The sequence below is a fragment of the Mycteria americana genome, unplaced genomic scaffold (genome assembly GCF_035582795.1).
Source record: "Mycteria americana isolate JAX WOST 10 ecotype Jacksonville Zoo and Gardens unplaced genomic scaffold, USCA_MyAme_1.0 Scaffold_43, whole genome shotgun sequence".
Lineage (NCBI taxonomy): Eukaryota > Metazoa > Chordata > Aves > Ciconiiformes > Ciconiidae > Mycteria > Mycteria americana.
Window position 1 is genome coordinate 326,835 of NW_027445630.1, and position 24,523 is coordinate 351,357.

At 69.2% G+C, this 24,523-nt stretch overlaps 4 protein-coding genes across 10 annotated transcripts; 1 reads left to right on the plus strand and 3 right to left on the minus strand.

Annotated features, from left to right (window-relative positions):
• Positions 1–1,235: 1,235 nt before the first annotated feature.
• On the minus strand, positions 1,236–7,945 carry ECH1 (enoyl-CoA hydratase 1). 4 transcript variants are annotated; one of them, XM_075490027.1, is made up of 10 exons: positions 7,793–7,945; positions 6,863–7,666; positions 6,690–6,778; positions 5,716–5,840; positions 5,569–5,617; positions 5,430–5,494; positions 4,270–4,340; positions 4,083–4,154; positions 3,814–3,964; positions 1,236–1,379 (listed from the first exon to the last, which is right to left on the minus strand). In XM_075490027.1, the coding sequence occupies exons 2-10, from the start codon at positions 7,000–7,002 to the stop codon at positions 1,275–1,277; spliced, it is 867 nt and encodes a 288-aa protein (XP_075346142.1). In that variant the 5' UTR covers positions 7,003–7,666; positions 7,793–7,945; the 3' UTR covers positions 1,236–1,274. The 4 variants fall into 4 exon arrangements, with proteins under 4 accessions (XP_075346142.1, XP_075346143.1, XP_075346146.1 ...); XM_075490028.1 differs by having other exon boundaries at positions 6,863–7,552; positions 7,679–7,945; XM_075490031.1 differs by having other exon boundaries at positions 6,863–7,375; positions 7,616–7,945.
• Positions 7,946–9,332: 1,387 nt separating this feature from the next.
• HNRNPL (heterogeneous nuclear ribonucleoprotein L) lies at positions 9,333–16,915 on the minus strand. 4 transcript variants are annotated; one of them, XM_075489966.1, is made up of 13 exons: positions 16,649–16,915; positions 15,693–15,811; positions 15,371–15,608; positions 15,126–15,211; positions 14,742–14,838; positions 14,588–14,660; positions 11,703–11,774; positions 11,332–11,612; positions 11,124–11,245; positions 10,851–11,052; positions 9,831–9,888; positions 9,613–9,708; positions 9,333–9,520 (listed from the first exon to the last, which is right to left on the minus strand). In XM_075489966.1, the coding sequence occupies exons 1-13, from the start codon at positions 16,889–16,891 to the stop codon at positions 9,462–9,464; spliced, it is 1,746 nt and encodes a 581-aa protein (XP_075346081.1). In that variant the 5' UTR covers positions 16,892–16,915; the 3' UTR covers positions 9,333–9,461. The 4 variants fall into 4 exon arrangements, with proteins under 4 accessions (XP_075346081.1, XP_075346080.1, XP_075346082.1 ...); XM_075489965.1 differs by having other exon boundaries at positions 9,613–9,741; XM_075489967.1 differs by lacking the exon at positions 9,613–9,708.
• A 1,291-nt stretch (positions 16,916–18,206) lies between these two features.
• Positions 18,207–21,577, minus strand: SIRT2 (sirtuin 2). The gene is made up of 16 exons (XM_075490055.1): positions 21,457–21,577; positions 21,299–21,345; positions 21,143–21,182; positions 20,925–21,041; positions 20,540–20,581; positions 20,342–20,448; positions 20,178–20,234; positions 19,962–20,030; positions 19,745–19,874; positions 19,419–19,478; positions 19,270–19,325; positions 19,086–19,162; positions 18,951–19,002; positions 18,768–18,835; positions 18,520–18,586; positions 18,207–18,399 (listed from the first exon to the last, which is right to left on the minus strand). The coding sequence occupies exons 1-16, from the start codon at positions 21,470–21,472 to the stop codon at positions 18,250–18,252; spliced, it is 1,155 nt and encodes a 384-aa protein (XP_075346170.1). The 5' UTR covers positions 21,473–21,577; the 3' UTR covers positions 18,207–18,249.
• A 96-nt stretch (positions 21,578–21,673) lies between these two features.
• On the plus strand, positions 21,674–24,105 carry NFKBIB (NFKB inhibitor beta). Its single transcript, XM_075490063.1, is given in 7 exon segments — positions 21,674–22,187; positions 22,537–22,642; positions 22,744–22,972; positions 23,233–23,321; positions 23,406–23,525; positions 23,527–23,652; positions 23,853–24,105. Coding segments are annotated over 7 exon segments (1,053 nt in total). The 5' UTR covers positions 21,674–21,852; the 3' UTR covers positions 23,901–24,105.
• Positions 24,106–24,523: the final 418 nt, after the last annotated feature.

Consider the following 24,523-nt stretch of genomic DNA (forward strand, 5'->3'; position numbering starts at 1 on the left):
GTCATGTAATTAAAATATTGCTGATAACTGTTAACGAGGGAGACTGTACCGTTCCTCACCGCTGTCGTCCCTCCGTCCCGGGCCGGGGCCCCCCGCGGCCGCCACCCCCGGCCTCGCCCGCCCCCGCTCCAGCCTGCCCGAGGGTCCCGGCGCAATAAACCCTGCCCCGTTTTTAAGGGCGACGAGATGCAGCTTCCTCCTTCCGGGGGGGCTTTGCCGGGGGGACGGCGGCGGGCAGGAGGCGGGGGGGGGCCCGGCCCCAAAATTGCAGGGATTTGGCTCAAAAGGCCTCGGGCAGCGGCTCCCCCGCGGGAAGGGGTCGGTGCTGGGGGGGGTTGTAGATTATGGCTGAAATGGAGCAAAAAGCCCCGGGCGGCGGCCGCCCCCCGCCCCATCACCTGGGGGAGAGGGGAGAGGGGGACAGGGGGACGCTGGGGGGGCCGGGCCTGGGACCCCATATACCCCCTGTGTGCCCATATATCCCCTTTAGGACCCCATATACCCCCTGTGTGCCCATATATCCCCTTTAGGACCCCATATACCCCCTGTGTGCCCATATATCCCCTTTAGGACCCCATATACGCCATGTGTGCACATACCTCCCCGTTTGGGACCCCGTATACCACCTGTAGGCACACATACCCCCCTTATGAGACCCCATATACTGCCTGTGTGCCCATACGTCCTTTTTTGGGCCCCCATATATCCCCTGTGAGCCCATATATTCCCCTTTGGGCCCCCACATACCCCCGGTGAGCCCCTATGCCCCCCTTGGGCCCGCAGACGCCGGGGTGACGCTGATGACGATCTCGAAGGGGCTCGCGGGCGCCAAGGGCTGGAGGTCCCGGCCCTGCTCCTGCCCCCCTCCACCCGATGTGGGGGTGCACACCCCGGAACCTGCAACGGGGGGGGGGCTGCGCCCGTCCCGCTGTCCCTCCAGCCCTGCACCCCCATCACCAGCAGCCCACCGTCCCTCCGTCCATCCCCCCGTCCGTCCCCCTGTCTATCGCTTCGTCCTTCCCTCCCTCCCTGCATCCCCCTCACCAGGCTCCCCAGGTCCCCGTCCCCACCCCGGCACCCTGGGACCCCCCCGGCTCCATCGCGGCACCTCGGGGTCCCATCACGGCTCCATGGGGACCCCATCCCCATTGTAACGCCCCTGGGACCCCCCGGCCCCATCGCAGCACCCTAGGGTCCCCCCTGCGCTGCCCAGGGACGAGGCGGGACGGGGGACGTGGGGACAGCCGGGTTTATTGGGGGGGGCCGCGGTGGCCCTACAGCTTGGAGAAGGGGACGTCCTCGGGGCCCTTCTTCTCCATCGCCGCCTGCACCGACTTGAGGATGTCCTCGGTCTGCAGCATGCTCATGTTCCAGGTGGCCTGGGGACAAACATGGGGACAGAGATGGCGCGGGGACAGGGACGGGACACCCTCGGGGATGGGGACGGGGACAGGACACCCTCGGGGATGGGGACAGGGATGGGACACCCTTGGGGACGGGGATAGGGCACCCTCGGGGACAGGGATGGGACACCCTCGGGGACAGGGTACCCTCAGGGATGGGGACAGGGACGGGACACCCTTGGGGACAGAGACAGGGCACCCTCGGAGACGGGGACAGGGCACCCTCAGGGACGGGGACGGGGCACCCTTGGGGACAGGGACGGGACACCCTCGGGGACGGGGACGGGGACAGGGACGGGGCACCCTCGGGGACAGGGACGGGACACCCTTGGGGACAGGGACGGGACACCCTCGGGGACGGGGATGGGGGACGGGGATGGGGCACCCTTGGGGACGGGGACAGGGACGGGGCACCCTCGGGGACGGGGACAGGGCACCCTCGGGGACAGGGACGGGACACCCTCGGGGATGGGGACGGGACACCCTTGGGGACGGGGCACCCTTGGGGATGGGGACAGGGACTGGACACCCTCGGGGACAGGGACAGGGCACCCTTGGGGACGGGGACGGGGCACCCTTGGGGACGGGGACAGGGCACCCTCGGGGACAGGGATGGGACACCCTCGGGGATGGGGACGGGACACCCTTGGGGACGGGGCACCCTTGGGGATGGGGACAGGGACTGGACACCCTCATGGACAGGGACAGGGCACTCTCGGGGATGGGGACGGGGCACCCTTGGGGACGGGGACAGGGACCCTCGGGGACAGGGACAGGGCACCCTCGGGGACAGGGACGGGACACCCTTGGGGATGGGGACAGGGACGGGACACCCTTGGGGACAGGGACGGGACACCCTCGGGGATGGGGACAGGGACGGGGCACCCTCGGGGACGGGGACAGGGCACCCTCGGGGACAGGGACAGGGCACCCTCGGGGATGGGGACGGGGCACCCTTGGGGACGGGGACAGGGCACCCTCGGGGACAGGGATGGGACACCCTCGGGTACAGGGCACCCTCGGGGATGGGGACAGGGACGGGACACCCTTGGGGACAGGGACAGGGCACCCTCGGAGACGGGGACAGGGCACCCTCGGGGACGGGGCACCCTCGGGGACAGGGACAGGGCACCCTCGGAGACGGGGACAGGGCACCCTCGGGGATGGGGACGGGGCACCCTCGGGGACGGGGACGGGGCACCCTCGGGGACGGGGACAGGGATGGGACACCCTTGGGGACAGGGACAGGGCACCCTCGGAGACGGGAACAGGGCACCCTCGGGGATGGGGACGGGACACCCTTGGGGACAGGGACGGGACACCCTCGGGGACGGGGACAGGGCACCCTCGGGGACAGGGACGGGACACCCTCGGGGATGGGGACGGGACACCCTTGGGGACGGGGCACCCTTGGGGATGGGGACAGGGACTGGACACTCTCGGGGACAGGGACAGGGCACCCTTGGGGACGGGGACGGGGCACCCTCGGGGACGGGGACAGGGCACCCTCGGGGACGGGGACGGGACACCCTCGGGGACGGGGACGGGGACAGGGACAGGACACCCTTGGGGACAGGGACAGGGCACCCTCGGGGACGGGGACGGGGACGGGGCACCCTTGGGGACGGCGACAGGGCACCCTCGGGGATGGGGACAGGGATGGGACACCCTTGGGGACAGGGACAGGGCACCCTTGGAGACGGGGACGGGGCACCCTTGGGGACGGGGACAGGGCACCCTCGGGGACAGGGATGGGACACCCTCGGGGATGGGGACGGGGACAGGGACGGGCCACCCTTGGGGACAGGGACGGGACACCCTTGGGGACAGGGACAGGACACCCTCGGGGACGGGGACGGGGACAGGGATGGGGCACCCTCGGGGACGGGGACGGGGACAGGGCACCCTCGGGGACGGGGATGGGACACCCTTGGGGACAGGGACAGGGCACCCTCGGGGACGGGGCACCCTTGGGGACAGGGACGGGACACCCTTGGGGACAGGGACAGGACACCCTCGGGGACGGGGATGGGGACGGGGACAGGGACGGGACACCCTTGGGGACGGGGACGGGGACAGGGCACCCTCGGGGACGGGGATGGGACACCCTTGGGGACAGGGACAGGGCACCCTCGGGGACGGGGCACCCTTGGGGACGGGGCACCCCTGGGGACGGGGACAGGGCACCCTCGGGGACGGGGCACCCTTGGGGACGGGGACAGGGACGGGACACCCTCGGGGACGGGGACGGCGACGGGACGCCCTCGGGGACAAAGACGGGCACAGGGACGGCCACGGCGCGGAGACGGGGACGTCGTCACGGTCGGGGAGGGGGGACAGGGACGACGCGGGAGAGGCCCCGGCCTTTTGGGGAGGGGTGGCCCGGCCGGGAGGGGAGGGGGCCGCTCACCACGTAGCGGAGGCTCTCGGGCACGGGGTGGTCCCGCGCGTAGACCAGGTTCACCTTGGTGCCCTGCACGGCCACGGGGCTCCGGGCCGCGATGGCGCTGGCCACGTCCAGGGCTCCCCGCAGCAGCGTCTCCTTGTCGGGGAACACCCGGCTGCGGGCGAGAGGCGCTGCCGGCGGGGACGGGCACCCGAGGGGACCCCCGCGGTGCCGGGGACGGGGTCCCCTCCGGGGGTGGGGGGGTGTGGGGGGTGTGGGGGGGGCCGCAGTACCTCACCAAGCCGCAGCTCTGCGCCTCGGGGGCCATCATCTTGCGGGCGGTGAAGGCCAGTTCGTTGACAAGGCTGTGGGGGCGGTGGTGGGGTGAGACGGGTGTGTGTCCCCCCCCCCAGGTCCCCTCCCCCCCCCCGAGGTCCCCTCCCCTGCCACCGGCCCCCCGGTGTCCCGTCCCCCCCCCACCTCTGGCTGCCCACGATCTTTGGGAGACGCTGCAGGGTGCCCACGTCGGCCGCCAGCCCGATGTCCACCTCCTGCGGGCACGGGGACACGTGAGGGGACGCGGGGACGTCCCAGGAGCCACGGGGATGTGGGAGGGGCCGCGGGGCTCCAGGGACATCCGAGGGGTCCCAGGGACACCCGTAAGGTCACAGGGATGTCTGAGGAGCCACCAGGACATCGGAGGGGTCTCGGGGACGTCCAAGGAACCATAGGAACATCCAAGGAGCCACCAGGATGTCCGAGACCCCTCAGGGACGTCCAAGGAGCCATAGGGACATCAGAGGGGTCTCGGGGACGTCCAAGGAGCCACTGCGGCACCCAAGGGGTCCCGGGGATGTCCGAAGCCCCTCCCTCAGGGACACTGGAGGGGTCTTAGGGAGATTCAAGGAGCCACCAGGATGTCCGAGACCCCTCAGGGACGTCCAAGGAGCCACAGGGACATCGGAGGGGTCTCAGGGACGTCCAAGGAGCCACCAGGGTGTCCGAGACCCTCAGGGACATCCAAGGAGCCACAGGGACATCGAAGGGGTCTCGGGGACATCCAAAGAGCCACCAGGGTGTCCAAGACCCTCAGGGACATCCAAGGAGCCACTGCGGCACCCAAGGGGTCCCGGGGATGTGCGAAGCCCCTCCCTCAGGGACATCCAGGGACATCGGAGGGGTCTCAGGGACATCCAAGGAGCCACCAGGGTGTCCGAGACCCTCAGGGACATCCAAGGAGCCACAGGGACATTGGAGGGGTCTCGGGGACGTCCAAGGAGCCACTGTGGCACCCAAGGGGTCCCGGGGATGTCCGAAGCCCCTCCCTCAGGGACATCCAAGGACATCGGAGGGGTCTCGGGGACGTCCAAGGAGCCACCAGGGTGTCCGAGACCCTCAGGGACATCCAAGGAGCCACAGGGACATCGAAGGGGTCTCGGGGACATTCAAAGAGCCACCAGGGTGTCCAAGACCCTCAGGGACATCCAAGGAGCCACTGCGGCACCCAAGGGGTCCCGGGGATGTCCGAAGCCCCTCCCTCAGGGACATCCAGGGACATCGGAGGGGTCTCGGGGACGTCCAAGGAGCCACCAGGCCCCCCGAGGGCCCCCAGGGCCGCCCGAGGGTCCCCACCCCCCTACCTTCACCTGGAACCAGGCGTCCTGGGTGCAGTAGCGGATGTCGCAGGCGGAGATGAGGTCGACGCCTGCCGGGAGCGGACCCTCAGCTTCGGGGGACGGGGACGGGGACCCCGGCCCGGCCCCCCCGGCCCCAGCTCACCTGCGCCGACGCAGGCGCCGTGCACCGCCGCGATCACCGGCTTCGGGCACTGCGGGGGAGACGGGCGTGAGGGGTGGGCGGGGGACGCAGAGTCCCCCCTCTCCCTCCGTCCGCCCGCCCGTCCGTCCGTCCGTCCGTCCGCCCCACCTTCTCCAGCGCCGAGAAGGTCTCCTGGAACTCGCGGATCTTCTGCCGCAGGTTCCAGGCCTTGCGGGCGGCGTCCTCCCCCTCCACGCGCAGGAACTCGCTGCCCATCTCCACCAGGTCGATCCCTGCCCCCGCCCCGACGTCACCGCCCGGGACTGGGGGGGGGGGGGCAGGACCCTCCCCGGCCCCCCCGGGCGGGGCTCAGACACCCCCAGACACCCCCAGAACGCCTGCCGACGCCGAGACGCCCCTGACCTCGCCCGGCTGGGGCAGAGGCACCCCCGATCCCCCCCAGCTGGGGTAAAAGCACCCCAAATCCTCCCTGGTTTGGGCAAGGGCACCCCAAATCCCCCTTGGCTGGGGTAAAGGTACCCCAAATCCTCTCTGCTTTGGGCAAAAGCACCCCAAATCCCCCCCGGTGGGGGTAAGGGCACCCCCAGTCCCTCCCCAATCCCCCCCGGCAGGGGTAAAGGCACCCCAAATCCCCCCCGGTGGGGGTAAGGGTACCCCAATCCCTCCCCAAATCCCCCCCGGCAGGGGTAAGGGTACCCCAAATCCCCCCCGGCAGGGGTAATGGTACCCCCAATCCCTCCCCAAATCCCCCCCGGCAGGGGTAAGGGTACCCCAATCCCTCCCCAATCCCCCCCGGCAGGGGTAAGGGCACCCCAAATCCCCCCCGGTGGGGGTAAGGGCACCCCCAATCCCTCCCCAAACCCCCCCAGTGGGGGTAAGGGCACCCCCAGTCCCCTCAGCTGGGGTAAGGGTACCCCAATCCCTCCCCAAATCCCCCCCGGCGGGGGTAAGGGCACCCCCAGTCCCCCCAGCTGGCACCACGATGCTCCCAGTCCCCCCCAAACGGGCCAAGACCCCCCCGCTTTCCCTTGCTGAGGCTGAACACCCCCCCCCGCCCCCCCAATTCTGAGATCCCCCCCCAAAATAAGCCAAAATCCCCCCCCCCCCGCCCTCCCCCTCACCGGCTGTGAAGATCTTCCCGGCGCCGGAGACGACGACGGCGCGGCAGGACGGGTCCCGGCCGACGTCGCGGAAGCACTCGGCCATCTCCCTGCGGGGACGCCGGGGAGGGTGGGGACGCGGGGACGGCGGCGGGGAGGGGGTCGGGGGGGGGTCCCCGGGTGCCCCCCGTCACCTCCAGAACGCCACGCTCATGGCGTTCCTCTTCTCGGGGCGGTGCAGCTCCACGTGCAGCACGCGGTCCCGCTCCGGCGTCACCCGCAGCGTCTCGAAGCTGCGGACGGGCGAAGGCCGCGCCGCCGCCTCCGCCGCCATGGGCCGGGCCGGCACCCGCAGCGCTGCGGCACCCGGCCCGTCACCGGGGCGCCGGGACCCGCCGGGGGGGGGACTGGGAGTCACCGGGGAGGGGCTGGGAGGCACTGGGGAGGGACTGGGAGTTCCTAGGGAGAGACTGGGGGCACTGGGGAGGGACTGGGACGCACTGGAGAAGGGCTGGGGGCACTGGGATGCACTGGGGAGGGACTGGGAGGCACTGGGGAGGGACTGGGAGTACCTAGGGAGAAACTGGGATGCACTGGGGAGGGACTGGGAGGCACTGGGGAGGGACTGGGAGTACCTAGGGAGGGACTGAGGGCACTGGGGTGCACTGGGGAGGGACTGGGACGCACTGGAGAAGGGCTGGGAGCCCCTAGGGAGGAACTGGGAGGCACTGGGGAGGGACTGGGAGCCCCTAGGGAGGAACTGGGAGGCACTGGGGAGGGACTGGGAGTACCTAGGGAGGGACTGGGGGCACTGGGGTGCACTGGGGAGGGACTGGGACGCACTGGGGAGGGACTGGGACGCACCGGAGAAGGGCTGGGAGGCCCTAGGGAGGAACTGGGCACCACTGGGGAGGGACTGGGACGCACTGGAGAAGAGCTGGGGGCACTGGGATGCACTGGGAAGGGACTGGGACCCACTGGAGAAGGACTGGGAGCCCCTAGGGAGGAACTGGGAGCCACTGGGGAGGGACTGGGAGTACCTAGGGAGGGACTGGGGACACTGGGGTGCACTGGGGAGGGACTGGGACGCACTGGAGAAGGGCTGGGAGCCCCTAGGGAGGAACTGGGCGCCACTGGGGAGGGACTGGGATGCACTGGAGAAGAGCTGGGAGCACTGGGATGCACTGGGAAAGGACTGGGACCCACTGGAGAAGGACTGGGAGCCCCTAGGGAGGAACTGGGAGCCACTGGGGGAGGACTGGGAGCCACTGGGAGGCACTGGGGAAGGGCTGGGGGCTGCCGGCCACTGCTGTGACACGCTGGGAAGGGGGGGGGGGGCACTGGGAGCCACTGGGAGGCACTGGGGGGACCCCAGGGGGCGGGGCGGAAAGGGGGGGTCAACTGGGGGTCAAGGTTAGGGCGGGGGTCACGGTCCCGCCGCGGGGTCGCGGGGTCACGGTCCCGCCGCGGGGTCACGGTCGTGCCCGGGGCCCCCACTCACGTCTGCCCCGCAGCCCCCGCAGCCCCCGCAGCCCCCGCAGCCCCGCCGCCACCAACGCCGCCGCCATGGGCCGCGCCGCCTCCTCCGCGGGCCTTCCGGCACGTGATGCGCCCGCAGGAGGCGGGACTTCCGCCCCCGCCCTACCGAGGCGGAAGTGCCCCTACTCCGCCCTACCGAGGCGGAAGTGCCCCCTCCCCGCCCTACCGAGGCGGAAGTGCCCCTACTCCTCCTTGCCGAGGGGAAAGTGCCCCTCTCCCCGCCCTACCGAGGGGGAAGTGCCCCCCTTTCTCCCCCCCCACCGAGGCGGAAGTGCCCCCTCCCCGCCCTACCGAGGCGGAAGTGCCCCTACTCCTCCTTGCCGGGGGGGAAGTGCCCCCCCCCCGAGGCGGAAGTGCCCCTCTCCCCGCCCTACCGAGGGGGAAGTACCCCTACACCTCCTTGCCGAGGCGGAAGTGCTCCCCTTCCCTGCTCTACCGAGCCGGAAGTGCCCCCTTCCCCACCCTACCGAGGCGGAAGTGCCCCCCTTTCTCCCCCCCCACTGAGGCAGAAGTGCCCCCCTCCCCGCCCTACCGAGGCGGAAGTGCCCCTACTCCTCCTTGCCGAGGGGGAAGTGCCCCCCCCCCCCGAGGCGGAAGCCCCTCTCCCCGCCCTACCGAGGGGGAAGTGCCCCTACACATCCTTGCCGAGGCGGAAGTGCTCCCCTTCCCCGCTCTATCGAGCCGGAAGTGCCCCCTTCCCCACCCTACCGAGGGGGAAGTGCCCCTACTCCTCCCTACCGAGGGGGAAGTGCCCCTCTCCCCCCCCCCCCCCCCGAGGCGGAAGTGCCCCCCTTCCCCCCCCCCGAGGCGGAAGTGCCCCCTTCCCCACCCTACCGAGGGGGAAGTGCCCCTACACCTCCTTGCCGAGGCGGAAGTGCCCCCGTTCCCCCCCCCCCGAGGCAGAAGTGCCCCTTCCCCACCCTACCGAGGGGGAAGTGCCCCCCTTTCTCCCCCCCCACCGAGGCAGAAGTGCCCCCTCCCCACCCTACAGCAGAAGACCCAGTGCTGGGGGGGGCCCAGAGCCCCCCAGCCCCGGAGATGGCGACAAGGCCGCAGTTTAACCCCCCCCGCCCCCCTCCTACGCCAAAAGCCCCCCCAAAGGGCGAGGGGGAGGGGCTCGTTTTCCAAAGGCGTTTATTGAAAGGGGGGGCGGGGGGGCAGCGCGCACACGTACAACCATTCTCCTTAAAAAGGGGGCGGGGGCGGCGGGCGGTCGCTGCTGGGCCTCGGCCGATAAAAACGCAGGGGCGCGGGTTAGGAGGCGTGCTGGGCGGTGGAGAAGCAGAGCTTGAGCGTGTAGGGGTACGGCCCGTCTGGGGAGAGAGGAGCGCGTCAGCGGGGCGGGGGGCGCGGGCGGAAGGACCCCCCCCCCCCCCGCCCCCCTCCCCGCCCCGGCGCCACTTACTGGGGTTCTTCATCTGGTAGTGGTTGAGGAAGCCGAGGGTCTCCAGCGCGTCGCTCTTGGAGTCCCACTCCAGCAGCCCCGAGGAGCTGCGCTCGCCTGCGGGGGGGTGTCCCTTCCTCAGCCCGGCGGCTGCGGCGGCCGTGCCGCCCTGCCCCCCGCGCCCCCCCCGGGGCAGGGAGCACCCCCCGGGCGGCCGCTCCCTGCCCCCCCGCACTTACTCTTCCCCGAGAAGACCTTGACGGAGGAAGGCCGCTTCACGCCCAGCTCGTCGCAGATCTGGGGGGGGGAGAGCGGGAAAAGGGAGAGGGCGTCAGCGGCTGGCGGAGGAGGAGGAGGAAGGAAAAGGAAAAGGAAAAAGGAAGAAGGAAGCAGGAGGAGGAAAGAGGGAGAGGGAAAAAGAAGAAAACGGAAAAAACAAGGACGACCAAGAAAAAGAAAAAGGAGGAAAAAGAAAAAGGGGAAGGAAAAAAGAGGAAAAAGGGAGGAAGACAAGGAAAAGGAAAAAACAAGAAGGACTAGGAAAAAGAAAAAGGGAAAGGAAAAAAGAGGAAAAGGGAGGAAGACAAGAAGGAAAAGGAAAGAGGGAGAGGGAAAAAGAAGAAAACGGAAAAAACAAGAAGGACTAGGAAAAAGGAGGAAAAAGAAAAAGGGAAAGGAAAAAAGAGGAAAAGGGAGGAAGACAAGGAAAAGGAAAAAACAAGAAGGACTAGGAAAAAGAAAAAGGGGAAGGAAAAAAGAGGAAAAAGGGAGGAAGACAAGAAGGAAAAGGAAAGAGGGAGAGGGGAAAAGAAGAAGAAAAAAGAACAAGAAGGACGAGGAAAAAGGGAGGAGGAAGAGGAGAAGGAAAAAGGAAAAATAAAAAGGCAGAAGGGAGAAGAAAGAGGAAAAAGGGAGGAAGGAAAAGGAAAAAGGGAGGAGGAAGAAGAGAAGGAAAAGGAAAAAGAACAAAAACAAGAAGGACAAGGAAAGAGGCAGGAGAAAGAGGAGAAGGAAAAAGGAAAAGGAGAACGGGAGGAGAGAGGACAAAGAAAAAGAACAAGAACAAAAAGGAAAGAGAGAGGAGGACAAGGAAAAAGAACAAGAAGAAAAGGGGAAAAAGAAGAACAAGAGCAAGACAAAAAGGAAAAAGAACAAGAGGAAAGAGGGAGGAGGAAAAGGAGGAAGAAGGAGAGGGGAGAGAAGAGAGAGGAGGGAGGCAGGAGAAGGGGCTGCGACGGCCGGCGCGGGCCCCCGCGTACCTCGTAGAAGTTGTCCTCGGTCACCTCCAAGGGAGCGTTGAAGAAGTGGAGGACGTTGCTGGGGTGCTGGATCCTGTTCTTGGCCGCCTGCTCGGGGGTGGAGAAGCGGTTGTTGCGGGAGCCGCTGAAGTCCTTGTAGCTGCAGGATCCGTCCTCCAGCCCGTAGGACTGCCCGGGCATGATGGCCTGCTGCTTGGAGACGCTGCCGGGGCGGGCGGGGTCAGCACGGCGGGCAGCGCTGCCCGCTCCTGCCCCGCCCCGCCCCAGACCTACCAGACGTTGAGCTTCTGCCCAAACATGAAGTTGTTGTTGAGGTGGGTGATGGCCCGGTCCACGGCGTAGCCGTCCGCCATCTCCACCATGGCCGCTCCCGGCTTGCTCTTCATGAACTTCACCTGCAAGGGGAAGCGGTGGAACCTCCGCCATCCCCCCGCCGTGCCCGAGCCCCCTCCCCCAAGGGAAGCCCCCCCTCCCCGTTCACCTTCTCCACGTTTCCGTAGAGGCAGAAGATGTTGAAGACGCGGTCGCAGTTCATCTTAGACTGATCCAGGCCGTAGACCATGAGGACGGGGCTGTCGGCGTGGGGGCCGTACTCCGGCGGCGGCGGGGGCGGCGGCGGGTGCCCGTACTGGGGGCCGTACCGGCTGGGTCCCCGGCGGTGCCCCCCCACCGGAGGGCCCATCCTTCTCCCTTCGTAGTGGGGCGGCGGAGGGCCGTAGCCCTCGTCGTGGTAGTGCCCGTGGTATCCGCCGTGGGGTCCTCCTGCGCAGGGAGAGGGTCGGAGACCCCCGGCGTCGCCCGTGTGTCCCCCCCGCCCCCCGACAGCCCCCCCCGTCGCGAGGAGCGCCGTACCGTACTCCGCAGGGTGGTCTCCCAGGAGCGGGGGCTGCCGCTGGCGCTTGTTGGGGTTGCCGCCCGGGTCTCCTGCGGGTGGAAGGAGAGGTTAGGGTGGTCTCGGGGGAGGGGGGTGGGGGGCACAACCGCTCCCCAGGGCGCCGGGGGCCCCTCCGGTCCCCGACGCCCGAGCCTGGCCCCGGGGAGGCTTTGGGGATCCCCCAGCTACCCCAGGAGGGCGCCGGCGGGGCTGGCTCCGAACCCCTGCGCCCCGCTCCCATCCGGGACCCCCGCGTCTCCTCCCAGCGGGGACGGAGAGCCCCGGCCGGAGCGAGGAGGCCGGGAGCCCCCCTCGCCCCGTCCTACCCCCTCCCACCCACCAGGGACCAGCCCCGGCCCCCCCTAAGCTGACTAGGAGGGAGGTGCGGCGAGGGGAGCGCCCCACTCCGTGCCCCCCAGCCTCCGGGACGCTGCTAGTTTCTACACAGCCATTAAAAAAATAAATATATATATATATATAAATTAATGTACAGAAAGGAAAAAAGAAAAAATATAAATTAAATAATAAAAAGTGGCAAGACATCTCCCTGCCCCGACAAAACGGGAGAGGGAGCGAGACTGGTACAGGCAGCAAAGCAACAGCAGTAACAGGTTAAAACGAGCCATCACGTACAAGGCATAAACACGCTCATGTCACCGTACAGTTGCTCTTCTCTTCCCTTTACACGACCGGGTTTCGTACAGGTTTATTCCGAGTCGATTACAAAGATTGAAAAGGGCTACTTACAGCGGGAGTACAAAGTACAATGTCCATTGTCATATAAAAATTCTGTATTTCTCTTACCATTGGACGCTTCAAGAGTGAGTTAGCACAGTTCTGAAAGATGGCGTCCCATCAAACATACACTGCGACCCTGCATCACATGGTTTCAGAGTCATAAACACAGGTCAAAGGCACAAAACCGCTACAATTTTTCTTTAAAAAAAAAAAAAAAGTAAAATCTTTTTTTAAAAAAAAAGGTCTCACAGATGTTTTGTCCTCAGAAGATACCGAGAGAGAGGACATAAAGGTGTGATAAATGAGAGTGTTCCTCCGTGTTTCACCTCCTGCAATTTGTGTTGTGCTGTAACAAAATGGTGCTTCTGGCTCTGTGTAGCTCTTTCCCGTGTGCGTGTCTCCTCTGTAATGGAAATGTGCCTCGGCTCGAGCGCCGGCCTGCGCCAGACCCGCACGGCCCCGGCTACGGCCTCCTAGGGACCTGTGTGCCCTTGGGTTGGGTTGCTTTGTGTTGCTTGGTTTGGTTTGGTGTTTTTTTTTTTTTGGTTTGGTTTGGTTTGTTTTTGGTTTGGTTTTTGGTTTTTTTTTTTTTTTTCTCCGCTTGGCGCTGATATGGTGGCAGTTGAGGACTGCAGGAGAAACAGCGTAAAGCAAAGGAACTGCCCTCCCAAACCAAACCGTGCTGAGAGCAATCCTAAGGTCTTGGAGGGCCTCAGATCTACTCCGGTCTCCGGTAAGAGCGCTGCTGGCCTTGTTTTGAGGACCCTCTGGGCTGTGTTTTCTAGTTCTGTGTACATTCGTGGGTTCGGTTTGGTCTGGCTGTGGTAAGTAAAGGTAAATGTCTGCTGTGGCATGCTGCGCCTCTTTCTCTCTCTGTGCTGTAGATAGTCCTTGGGCCACGGTGTTGTGTCCTTGATGTAATGAGCTCAAGCTGCTGCTTGTTTCTGGATGCTGCGTGTTTTCTCCAGTAAAGGTTTCTACACTGTGTGGTGTGAGGAATGTGCAGAGGCAGGTCACGGCCCATTCGGGACTTCCGCTGTAGTACGGTCCCCGGGGTTATGTGCAAATGACTGCTCGGAGCTGGGAAAGGCCACGTTACCGCACCCCCCGCCCGCTTCCCAGCGAGCCCCTCTCGCCCCTGCGGCTCTGCACATCTTCTACGTATGTACCTGGCAGGAGAGCTCTGCCCCTGCCCCTCGCTAAGTCATGTAATGCCATTGCTTGCGCCCGCACCTGACGGCTCTGCAGCTTTGAAAAGCGGGGGTGTCCGGCAGACGGTGCCTCGACAGCTCCCGCAGCGAATCCCACCCCCCCAACCCCATGCCCGCCGCCCCCCCAACCTCCCGTCCCCGCTTCGAGCGGTCGAGGCCGCCCGACGCCGACACCCCGGCTTTAAAACATGAAGCGTTTTACTTCAGGAAAAAAAACCAAAAACCCCAAAACAAGCGTCGCCGAGCTCCTCGTGGGGGGCTGACCCTGCGCAGCCCGACACGGAGGGTGTCAACGGCCACCCCGGCATCCAGCCGGGAGCGGGAGACGTCCGCTCCCACGAGCGCAGGGTTTGGGGGGTCTTCCCCACCCCCCACCCCCACCCCAAGCTCAAGGGAGCCGGCGTCTCCCCTCCGGTTTTACAGAGGGGCCGGGTGCCCCCCCCGCCAGGCCAGGGGCGTTTCCAACTCGCCCCTCAGCTCCGGGAAGGTGAGGCAGCCCCGATTTGGTAAATCCAGCTCGGAAGATGAGGCACGCAAAGAGCCGGCAGCGGGGCAGACACAAGAAAGCAATGGCACTTTCCCCCCCGCCCCCACAAACCACCAGAAATTCATTAAATATAAAAAAACAACCGCGTATCGCTGGTGCAGAGACTCCCCCTCGCTTCACGCGCCTGACACCAATGCTCCCCGACAAGCGACGCGCAGAACAAACCGCCGAGAGAAACCCCCGGCCATCGCCGCTCGGTTTTTCGACCCAATTCGCCCCCCCCCCGCCCCGAACCCTCTCCCCGTCGAGCCCACGCCAGCTCCGGCTGAAGGTACGGGCAGGCGAATGGCATTACATATTGTGCGTCGGTATGAGAGTGCTGTGCCCGACCGTGTGCGTAGGTACAAAGCGCTTCATCGGAGATTACCTTGTCCGCTGAGGTTGGGGTTGGTGTAGTCCCAGGTATCCTGGTCGTTCTTGAAGACGTTGAGGCGCGTGGGCTGCGAGAAACACCCGGAAAAGCGTCAGGCGTCAGCGGCGTCACCCCACGAGGGGTGTGCGCCGCCGGTGGGGACGCTTACCTTGGCGTATTCGATCTTCAGCGTGCAGCACCCGGAGTAAATGTCAGCCCCGTTGAGGGATGCCTTGGCCCGCTGGGCGCTCTGCACCGAGTCAAACGTTGGCGGCGTTAAGGACGTTTACGGAAACGGAAGCGTTTTTAGGGGAGGTTTCGCTGTCTGGAAGAACGGATCCGAGCACGCCGCGTGTCAGGTGTCGTTCCCCAAGCGGGGCAAACGGCCCCAGAGGACAGAGATAATTTGGGAAACCCTCAGCTCCCTCCCCGTAGCTGGCCAGGACACACCAGAGCGCGGCCGAGGCGACCGGTCTGAGGCAGAGCCAAACCAACCCGCAGCAGAAAACACACGAGAGAGGCAGCCCCGGGCTCTCGGGGCACGGAAGGATATTCCACCATGGCCTGGACGCCGTTTTTCCTGAAGATAACGATCCTCTGCACGGGGCCGCAGGGGTTGCAGATGGTGTACAGCACGTCCTGCGGGACAGGAGAGGCGAGAAGCAGTGAGGGACTTGGCTGAGGCACAGCGGCAGCCCCCCAGAGCCCCCCGAAGCAGCAGGTGCCAGGGCCGGGAGAGATCCGCGTGCCCGGCTCCGCATTCCCAAAACCCTCGGGTTCCCCCGGCACGTCACTCACCGTCGTGATGGAGTAGATGGGGTTGAGGATGGTGAAGAGCAGGACGTTGTTGACGCCCCTGGAATCATCCGTGTCCCCGGGGCGGGATATCTTCTGGCTGGTGGAGTAGTTGACGAAGGCGGGGTGACCAGCGATATAGATCTGGTTGTCGGCTGCGTAATTAACAGCGTTGCAGGCGCCGAGGATATCCTCAAACTCCACCAAAGCCTGTCTCTTCTTGGGCATCACCACCACGTAGCTGGGACAGGGAAGGCCGTGGTCAGACCGACACCGCGGTGCCACCGTGGTGCCACCGCGTGCGTCCCCCAGCGCGTCCCCTCACCTGATGGGGCCAAACTCCTGCAGGGCCTCCACGAGATCGGCCTCCACGACGCCATCGATCAGCCCCCGGATGTGCACCACTGGGGAGGCGGGCGTCTTGTGGGGGTCGTCGTAGTTCTCCTGGGGGGAGAGGAAGGCTTGGCTCAGCGTGGCGCCCACCCAGAGCCACCGAGGCCTCTTTATTCACCCCAAATTACGCACGTTGGGGGCACTACCAAGGAAAACCGCCCCGGGTAAGCTCTCGGCCGCTGCCCCGGGAATCTCAGCCCGCCCTCCGCCCATCACCGCGCCCGAGGGTCCCATCTCGGCGGTTAAGAGAGGGAGCGGTTTTGAACTCGGTGCGACCAAAGAGCTCCTGGTGCTGCTGGGGAATGCGAGCGAGGGCCCCGCAGGGCCCTGCCCCCCTCAAACCCCTTCCCAGACGCTCTGCAGGCCCTCGGGGTCCAGCCCTGCCCCTCGAAAAACGTTTCCCCTCTCCCTGAGGGTGCCGAGCGCTCCCCGGCCTCACCAAACCAGGGCAAACCCTGTCCCCCCCCCCCAGCCCTGACCTGAGCCCCCCCCAAGGCCTTGGCCTACCCCATTTCCCCTCCAGACGGTCCCTGCCCCCCTAAACATCCCCCACACCCCCTCCTGCCCCCCAGACCTCCCCTGCTCCCCCCTTCCAGCCCACTCAGGCCCAGCCTGCCCCCGTTTTTACCCCCCCTCGGGCCCCGATCCGCCCCGCCACCACCCCACCCCACCCCACCCCCCCCAAGGACCACGTTTTGCTCCCTCAGGCCTCGTCCCGCCCCCCCCCCGAGCCCCACGCGGGCCCCGCCGGGCGCTCCCCGCCCGGCCCGGTGCCACCCCCCCGCTCCTCCCCGCCCCCAGGCCCTGCCTCGCCCCCCGCCTCAGGCCCCGCCATGATGCCCACCCCCCTCCCAAGGGTCCCCCCGGCCTCCCCCCGGCCCCACTCACCGCTCCGGCAGCACCGGGCCCGCCACCAGCCCCCCCCGGCCCGCCAGGCCCGTGCGGCGGCGGCTCCGCGTTCTCCGTCTTCTGGCGCTTGGGAGCGCGGCCGCCCTCGCCGCCCCCGCCGCCCCCGCCGTAGTAGCGGCCCGAGCCGCCCCCACCGCCGCCGCCCGCCGCCATCTTCCCCATCTCGCCCCCGCGGCCGCTGCCCTCCGCGCTCTGCGGGCCCCGCCACCGCCGCCGCGACATGGCGCCTCACTCCGCCGCGCCGCCTCCGCCACGCCCCTATTGGCCCGCCCCCCCGCCACTCAAGGCGGGGCTCCCGGCCCATTGGCTCGCGGCGCTGCCCCTCCGCCGCCGACCCCGCCCTCCGCCGCCATTGGGCCTGCCGGCCCGCCAGCCCCGCGTCCATTCGCCCGCGCTTCTGCCCCTCAGCGGCGCCGCCGCCTTCCATTGGCCGCAGTCCGCGTCCGTCCGCCCGCCCACCGAGCTGGTTGGCTGGAGCGGCTGCCTGTCTGAACGGCGCCCCGCCCTTCTTCATGGCCCTGCATTCAGACTCCGCCTTCGTCTACCGCCTCTCCGGGTGCTCCCAGAGGGCCTTTCGGCAGCGGCTCGTCAGGCTATTGGTCAAAGGCAACGCCAATCATCCATCCTGGACTCTGATTGGCTCCTCTCATGCCTCTCGCAACCTCTTCAGCCTCTCCCGCCAGGACAAGCCCCCACCCATTGGCTAACTCTCCCGCCTATCAAACCCCCCGCGCCTGCCGCCCCGCGCTCTGATTGGACGCCTCCCTCAGCTTTCACTTGGGATTGGCCCGCGACCGTTGGCGCTGGCCCTGCCCACCGCGCCCCCTCAGGTAGGGACCCCCGGGACCCCCGGGGCCGGGCAGGGCCCCCAAACCGGGCAGGGACCCCCCTGGAGCCGGGCAGGACGCAGCCAGGTTTTAGAAATAAAACGTTTTATTGCACAAATACTGAGAGAAGGCAGGAAAATAGGGGTTCACGGTCTCCACGGTGACGGGGGGCCCGGGGGAGCCCCCCCCCCCCCCCCCCAGGCTGTGCACTGCTGGGGGGGACGGCCCCGGTATCCCAGCCCCCAGCCCCGTTACACCCCAATACCCACCCCCATTGACCCCCCCCACCAGTACCCCCCAGTAAGAGGACCCCCCCCCCACCAGTATGTCCTGGGTCCTGCCCCCCTTACCTCCCCTGCATCTCAGGGACCCCCCACACCAGTACCCCCCCAGTAACCGGGGACCCCCCACCCCAATAATCCCCAGTAACTGCGGACCCCCCCATGCCAGTACCCCCCCAATAACCAGGGCCCCCCCCAGTACCCCCTCATTCCTGGCCCCAGTACCCCCCAGCATCCCAGTGACCCGCTGCCCCAGTACCCCCCAGTAACCAGCGGCCCACCCCACATCCCCCCGTTCCTGCCCCCCTGCTCCCTGGTGGGGACACGGAAGGGACCCCAACCCCCCCCCCCCCCCCCCAGTCCCCCAGCCGCCCCCTCCCACCCAACCCCGGTGCCCCCCCGGCCCCCAGCAGGGAACAGACGAGGCCCATAACCTGCCTCTGTGGCCATTTAATGTCCCATCCCCCCCGCGCTACGGCGCGGGGTCCCGGCTGCCCCCCCGGCGCTCGCCAGCGTCCCCCGGGGTCTCGCCGTTGCCCCCCCGGGCCTTGCCGTCGCCCTCCCGGGCGGCCTTGGCGTCGATGGCGGCGTGCTCCCTCCTCACCAGCTCCTCCAGCTCCTTCTGCGGGGACCGGCACCGGGACGGTGAGCAAAGGGCGAATGGGGGGGGGGGGGGGGGGGCGCAGAGGCCGGGACCCCCTCCCCCCAAAATCACCGCAGCGGCGGGGGGGACGGGGGGTACCTTCCAGCCCAGCAGCTCGGCCAGCGCCAGGCAGCCGGCGTCGCACTCCCCCAGCCAGGCCACGTCCCTGCGGGCACAGGGGAACCCGTGGGGGGGGGCACAGGGGGCGGGGGGGGGGTCCCCAAAACCACCTTTAGGGGGTCCGTACGGCATGCAGACCCCCTGTGCTCCCCCGTGGAAGCCAGGCATCCCAGCCCCCCGGGGGTCCCCCCCGCAGCCCCCCCCAAACCCCCCGTGGCCCCCCCTGCCTGTAAGCCTTGTCCGAATCGAAGTCCATGCCGCAGCCGAAGCCCATGAGGGACATGAGGGGGTCGCTCTGGGGGGGGGAAACAAGGCTGATGAGGGGGGGGCAGCAGCACCCGCCCCCCTAAGATGCCCCCCCCACTTTAGCAGCCCCCCTAAGCCCCCCGGCACCCCCCCCTGCGCCTCACCTGCCCCGTCTTCTCCTTGTTGATGAGGAGCCGGGGGGTGTTGGTGGGGACCCTGCGGGGGGGAGAGGAGGGGACGGTCACGGGGGGGTGGCAGGGAGCTGGGGGGTCCCGGGGGGGTCCCGGGGGGGTCCCAACCTGCCGACGAGGGAGGCGAAGGGCTGGACCTGCAGCGAGGTGCCCATGATGAGGAGGAGATCGACCTTCTGGAAGTCCTGGGGGGAGAGGGGATGTCACCACGCTGCCACCGGCATCGCCCGCCGTGCCCCCCCCGAACTGGCGGGGGGGCTGCAGGACCCCGCCCCCCCCCCAAACCACTCACCGACTGCACGAGGGTGAAGAAGCGCGAGGGGAGGCTCTCCCCGAAAAAAACGATGTCTGGGAGGGGGGGGCGGGAGGTGAGCGGAAGGAACGAGGGGGGCCCCACGCGCCCCCTTAGGCCGTGCCCCCCCCTCGGCCCCCCCCACTCACCGGGCTTCACCACGCTCTGGCACTTCTCACATTTGGGGACGAGGGACGAGAAAATCCTCTCTGGAAGAGACGGGGACGGGGAGAGCTCAGTGGGGGGGTCGGGGGACACAGCGGGGGGGGGGGACAGAGGGACACGGGGGGGACAGAGGGACACGGGGGGGACGCTGGGGGAGAACAGGCTCCCGTTAGGACCCCATCCCGGAAGTTGGGGCCCCCCTGCCCACCCTGCAGCCGTCCCCTCGCCCAGCCTGGGGACGCGCGGCCCCCCCCCCAGCCCCGGGGGGGTCCCGGGGGGGTCCTCACCACCGCCGCCGCCCCCCCCGTACCCTTCATCCACTGGAGGCCGTAGGGCTGGCGGCAGGAGGGGCGCAGGCAGTGGGAGGTGAAGAAGGTGCCGTGGGCCTCCACCAGCAGCTCGGGCTCCAGCCCCGCCACCCGCTCCAGCGTGTCGATGTTCTGCCGGGGCGCGGGGGGGTCAGGGGAGCCCCGACCCCCCCCCAGGACCCCCCCAGGACCCCCCCACCCCGCCACGGGGGTCCCTACCTGGGTGTAGCAGCGCAGCAGCAGCCCCTTCTCCTGCAGCAGCCGCATGAAGTAGTGACACACGGTGGGCTGGGGGGCGGACGGAGCGCGGCGTCAGCCTGGGGGGCAGCGGGGGGATGACCCCCCCCCCCCCCCCAGGGACTTTTTTTGGGGGGGGGGGGGGGGGGGGTGCTGGACACCGCAGCGAGGGGAAACTGAGACCGGGGAGCGTCTCACCTTGAACTGCCCCGGGTAGAGCTCCCGGGCCAGGGCGAAGAAGGGCTCGGGGTGTTGCTGCGGGGGGGAGAGGCGGCCGTTACGGGGACGGGGGGGTCCCTGAGCCCCCCCGGGAGGGCCGGGACCCCCCCAAAGGGGCGGGGCAGGGTGTGGGGGGGGGCTACCTTGAAGAAGCTGATCTCGAAGATGGCCTCGGGGTAGGGCAGGTCGTAGCTCTGCAGGTTGGCGTAGAGCCCGGTGCCAGGCGAGCGGAAGTCGGGGATCCCGGCGGCTGGGGGGGGGGGCGGGGGGGGTGGGGGGGACACGTCAGGGCCCCCCCGCAGGGCCGGCACCCCCCGTGTCCCCCCCAAAAATGTACTCACAGGTGGAGATGCCGGCGCCCACCATGCACACGACGTTCTTACCTGGGGGGAGAGGGGGACTGAGGGGGGCACCCCAAACCCCCCCACCCCCCAACCCAATCCCCCCAAACCCCACCCCCCCAAACCCCAACCCCCTCCCACCCCAACCCAATCCCCCCCAACCCAATCCCCCCGCACCCCAGCCCCCCAAACCCCAACCCAATCCCCCCCAACCCAACCCCCCCCGCACCCCCAATCCCCCCCAACCCAACCCTGCTGCCCCCCAACCCCACCCCCCCCACCCCCCAATCCCCCCCTGCATCGCAACCCAACCCCCCCGCCCCCCACCCCCAACCCCCCCAACCCAACCCCCCGCCCCTCCAAGCCCCCCCACCCCCCCCCGTACATCTCTCGCTCCGCAGGAACCGGCTCACGCCCTCCAGCGTCAGCTCGTCCAGCACCTTCTCCGGCTTCTCCCCGCCCAGCCCCAGCGTCCGGGACAGGAGGCTCCGCAGCAGCTCCACTGCACCGGGGGGAGCAGCATCGGCCACCGGCCCCGCCGCCCCCCGGGACGGGCCGCGGCCCCGCGCCGCCCCGCGCCGCCCCACGCCGCCCCACACCTACTTTCCGAGTCGCCCGAAGCGCCGAGCTCGGTGTCGGAGGCCTGCGGGAGAGCAGAGAGGGGTCAGCCGGTGGTGGCGGGGGGCTCCGACCCCGGGAGGCCTGACCGGGCCCGGGTCACCGGCACCGGCAGGGGGACCCGCACCGCCGGGCGCTCACCGGCGACTCCGCGTCCTGCTCGGCCTCGTCCCCGCGGGCACCGGGAGCTAGGGGAGAAGGAGGGGGGGATCAGCGGGCGCAGCCCGGGGGGGGGGTCCCGCCACCACCGCCCCCACCGCCCCCACCGCCCCCGGCCCGGCCCCGCTGCCCCCCGTTACCGTCCGGCTCCGCCATGGGCGCCGGCCGCTGCCCAGGCCACACCTCCCGGCGTGCCCCGCGCCGCCTAGCCGCTCCTCCCGGCGTGCACTGCGGGCGGCGCTGATAGGCGGACAGCGCCGCGCCTCCCGGCGTGCACCGCGCTGCCCGCCCACGCCGGTGCGGCCACACCTCCCGGCGTGCACCGCGGGCGGCGCTGATAGGCGGAGAGCGCCGCGCTTCCCGGCGTGCCCTGCGCGCACCGCCCCGGAAGTGCTGTGAGGACTACGGGTCCCGGCAGGCCCCGCGCGGCCGCCATCGCCGGGCCCGGCGGGGATTTCCCGGGACGGCGGCTGCGGCGGCCCCATGGCGGCGCGGGCCTGAGCGCTGCCCAGCCCGGCCCAGCCCGGCGGCCCGGCATGGCGGCCGCGGAGGCGGCGGCGCAGGCGGCGGCGCCGGCGCCCCCCGGTGAGGTGAAGCGGCCCGAGGGCGATGAGTGGTGCGACAGCGGCCTGGGCTCGCTGGGCGAGGGGCAGCTGGGGCCGCTGCCCGCCAGCCCCGGGCCCGCCAGTCCCGGCCCCGAGCGGCCCGGCCCGGCCCCGGGCCCCGTCACGGCGGCCGGAGGCGCCGTCCGCCTCGCTGAGCCCCCCGAGGAGGCGGCGGCGGTAGCGGCGTCGCCGCCGCCGGCGGCAGCCGTGGACCCCGCGGCCTGGCTGCGGCACGTCCTGAGCTTCCTCACCGAGGACGGCGACACGTGAGTGCGGGCGGGGGCCGGGCGGGCACGGCACCCCCTCTCCTGCGGGCGGAGGAGCCCCGCCGCCCGGTGGGGAAACCCCCTTGCCCTGGGGGGGGGGGGGCGGAATCCCCCCGCCCCGGGGCGGCGAGGGGGCACCCCGGTCCCGGGAGGGCTCTGACGGCGGCTCCTGCCCCCCCCCGGGCTCCCCTTCGACCCCCCCCCCCGGCACAGCGGGGGCCACGCTGCGCCCCGTGAGGCGCAGCCCCTGCCCCCCCCCCCCCCCCCCGGCTCTGCTCTCGTTGGGGGACCCCCAGGCAGGGCAGGGGGCGGCGGGACCCCCCCCGTAACGCCGCCCCTCGCCCCCCAGGGCCCTGCACTTGGCCGTCATCCACGAGCACGAGGCCTTCCTGGACTCCATCCTGCAGTACACGGGGGGCACCGAGTACCTGGACCTGCAGAACGACCTGGGGCAGGTGCGGGAAGGGGCGGGGGGCGGGTTGGGGGGCACCCCCCGGCCTCCGCGCTGGCCCGGGGGGGCTCCCCGCGCCCCGCTGAGGGGTCTCTCTCCCCGCAGACGGCGCTGCACATCGCCGTCATCCTGGGCCTGTCCGGCTTCGTGCGGAAGCTGCGGGCGGCGGGCGCGGGGCTGTGCGTGCAGGAGCGCGGGGGGCACACGGCGCTGCACCTCGCCTGCCGCGAGGGCCGCCGGGGCTGCGCCCGCCACCTGCTGGGACCCCCCCGGCCCCCCCCGGCCCCCCGCGACGAGGAGGCGCGCGCCCAGCTCGACAGCGTCAACTACGACGGTGGGGGCACCGCGGGGCTGCGGCGCGAGGGCGTGGCGGGGGGGGGACGCGGCGGTGGTTGGGGGGACGCCGTGGGGCTGCGGTGCGAGGCCGTGTGGGAAGATGGCGGGAGGGGGGGACGGACGGCACGGTTTCGGGCCGCGCTGTGGAGCTGTGGCACGGGGACGTGGGCTGTGGGGGGGGGGGATGCCGTGGGGCTGGGGATCCCCCATGGGGCTGGGGGGGCCGCAGCGACACCCCCCCGCTCCCCTCCCCGGCAGGTTACACCCCCCTCCACGTCGCCGTCCTCCGTAAAGACCTGGAGATGGTGGAGCTGCTGCTGAGCGCCGGCGCCGACCTCAACAAGGCAGTGAGTGCCGGGGTGGGGGAACGTGGGGGGGGTCCCCTGGGCCCCCCCACACCCCCTTGACCCCGTCCCCCCTGTCCCCCCCAGGAGCCCAGCTGCGGCCGCAGCCCCCTGCACCTGGCGGTGGAGGCGCAGAGCCCGGAGGTGGCCGAGTGCCTGCTGCGCGCCGGTGCCGACCCCGCCGCCCGCATGTACGTGGGGTACACCCCCCCTCTACAGCGCCCGCCACCGCCCCGACCCCCGCCTGCCCCAGCTGCTGCGGGATTTCGGGGCGCAGGAGCCCCCCGGGGACTCCGAGGACAGCCCCGACGAGGGCGAGGGCGACAACAGCGATGTAAGTGCCCCCCCCAGCCCGGCGCGCGCCCCGAAATCCCCTCGGCTCCTCCGCTGTGCCGATGAGGGGGGGGCTCGCCTCGCTCCTGGCAGCTGCCCAAAATTGAGGGGGGGCTCACCCCGCTCCCAGCAGCCCCCCCCCCCCCCCCCCCTCCGGAACTGTGGGGGGTGCTGAGCGCTGGCTGTGTCCCCCCCCCCCAGGAGGAATACGACGATATCGTCATCAACAGCGGGCGCTGCGTGGACTGACGGCCCCCCCAGTGACACCCCCCAGGTCTCCCCCTATTTATCTGGGGGCTCCCGATGCCGTTGGCTGGACTTTGGGGGAGCCCCCGCTCCCCCCACCCCAACCCTGCCCCCCCCCCCCCCCCCCCAGTCCCGGTCGTAGCGTAGAGGATTTATATCGATTGTTGTAAAATAAAGAGGCGCTTGGCCACTGCGCAGCCCCCCACCACCCCCCTCCTCCTCCTCCTCCCTGGGCAGGGGGTCACAGCCCCCCAAGGTCCCCGTCCCCAGTGCGACCCCCCCCCGGGATCCTCGCTGTCCCCCCCCAGCAGCCTCCCAGTCTCCCCAGTTTCTCCTCTGGGCGCTGCGCTGACACGGGCTGTGATGCAGCTATGGGGTGCACACGTGTGTGCAACAGCACACGGAGCACAGGTGTGTACGAGCGTGTGTGTAGAGAACACGTGTGTGCAAAAGCACATGGAGCACAGGTGTGTATGGGCACGTGTGTGTAGAGAACACGCATGTGCAAAAGCACACACAACACGTGTATGGGCGTGTGTGTAGAAAACACGTGTGTACAAAAGCACACGCAGCACAGGTGTACGGGCACGTGTGCGTAGAGAACACACATGTGCAAAAGCACACAC

Coding starts and splice junctions, on each gene's coding strand:
- ECH1 (XM_075490027.1), bottom strand. CDS start 7,002: ATGGCGGCGGAGGCGGCGGCGCGGCCTTCGCCCGTCCGCAGCTTCGAG. Junction 6,779..6,862: donor ATGAGCGTGGCGTTCTGGAG/GTGACGGGGGGC, acceptor GCGTCCCCGCAG/GGAGATGGCCGAGTGCTTCC. Junction 5,618..5,715: donor CCTTCTCGGCGCTGGAGAAG/GTGGGGCGGACG, acceptor TCTCCCCCGCAG/TGCCCGAAGCCGGTGATCGC.
- HNRNPL (XM_075489964.1), bottom strand. CDS start 16,891: ATGTCGCGGCGGCGGTGGCGGGGCCCGCAGAGCGCGGAGGGCAGCGGC. Junction 14,661..14,741: donor TGAAGATCGAATACGCCAAG/GTAAGCGTCCCC, acceptor TGTTTCTCGCAG/CCCACGCGCCTCAACGTCTT. Junction 9,889..10,850: donor CCGAGGACAACTTCTACGAG/GTACGCGGGGGC, acceptor TCCCCCCCCCAG/ATCTGCGACGAGCTGGGCGT.
- SIRT2 (XM_075490055.1), bottom strand. Junction 21,042..21,142: donor CGCTTCGGGCGACTCGGAAA/GTAGGTGTGGGG, acceptor CCCCCGGTGCAG/TGGAGCTGCTGCGGAGCCTC. Junction 19,003..19,085: donor TTCGCCTCCCTCGTCGGCAG/GTTGGGACCCCC, acceptor TCCCCCCCGCAG/GGTCCCCACCAACACCCCCC.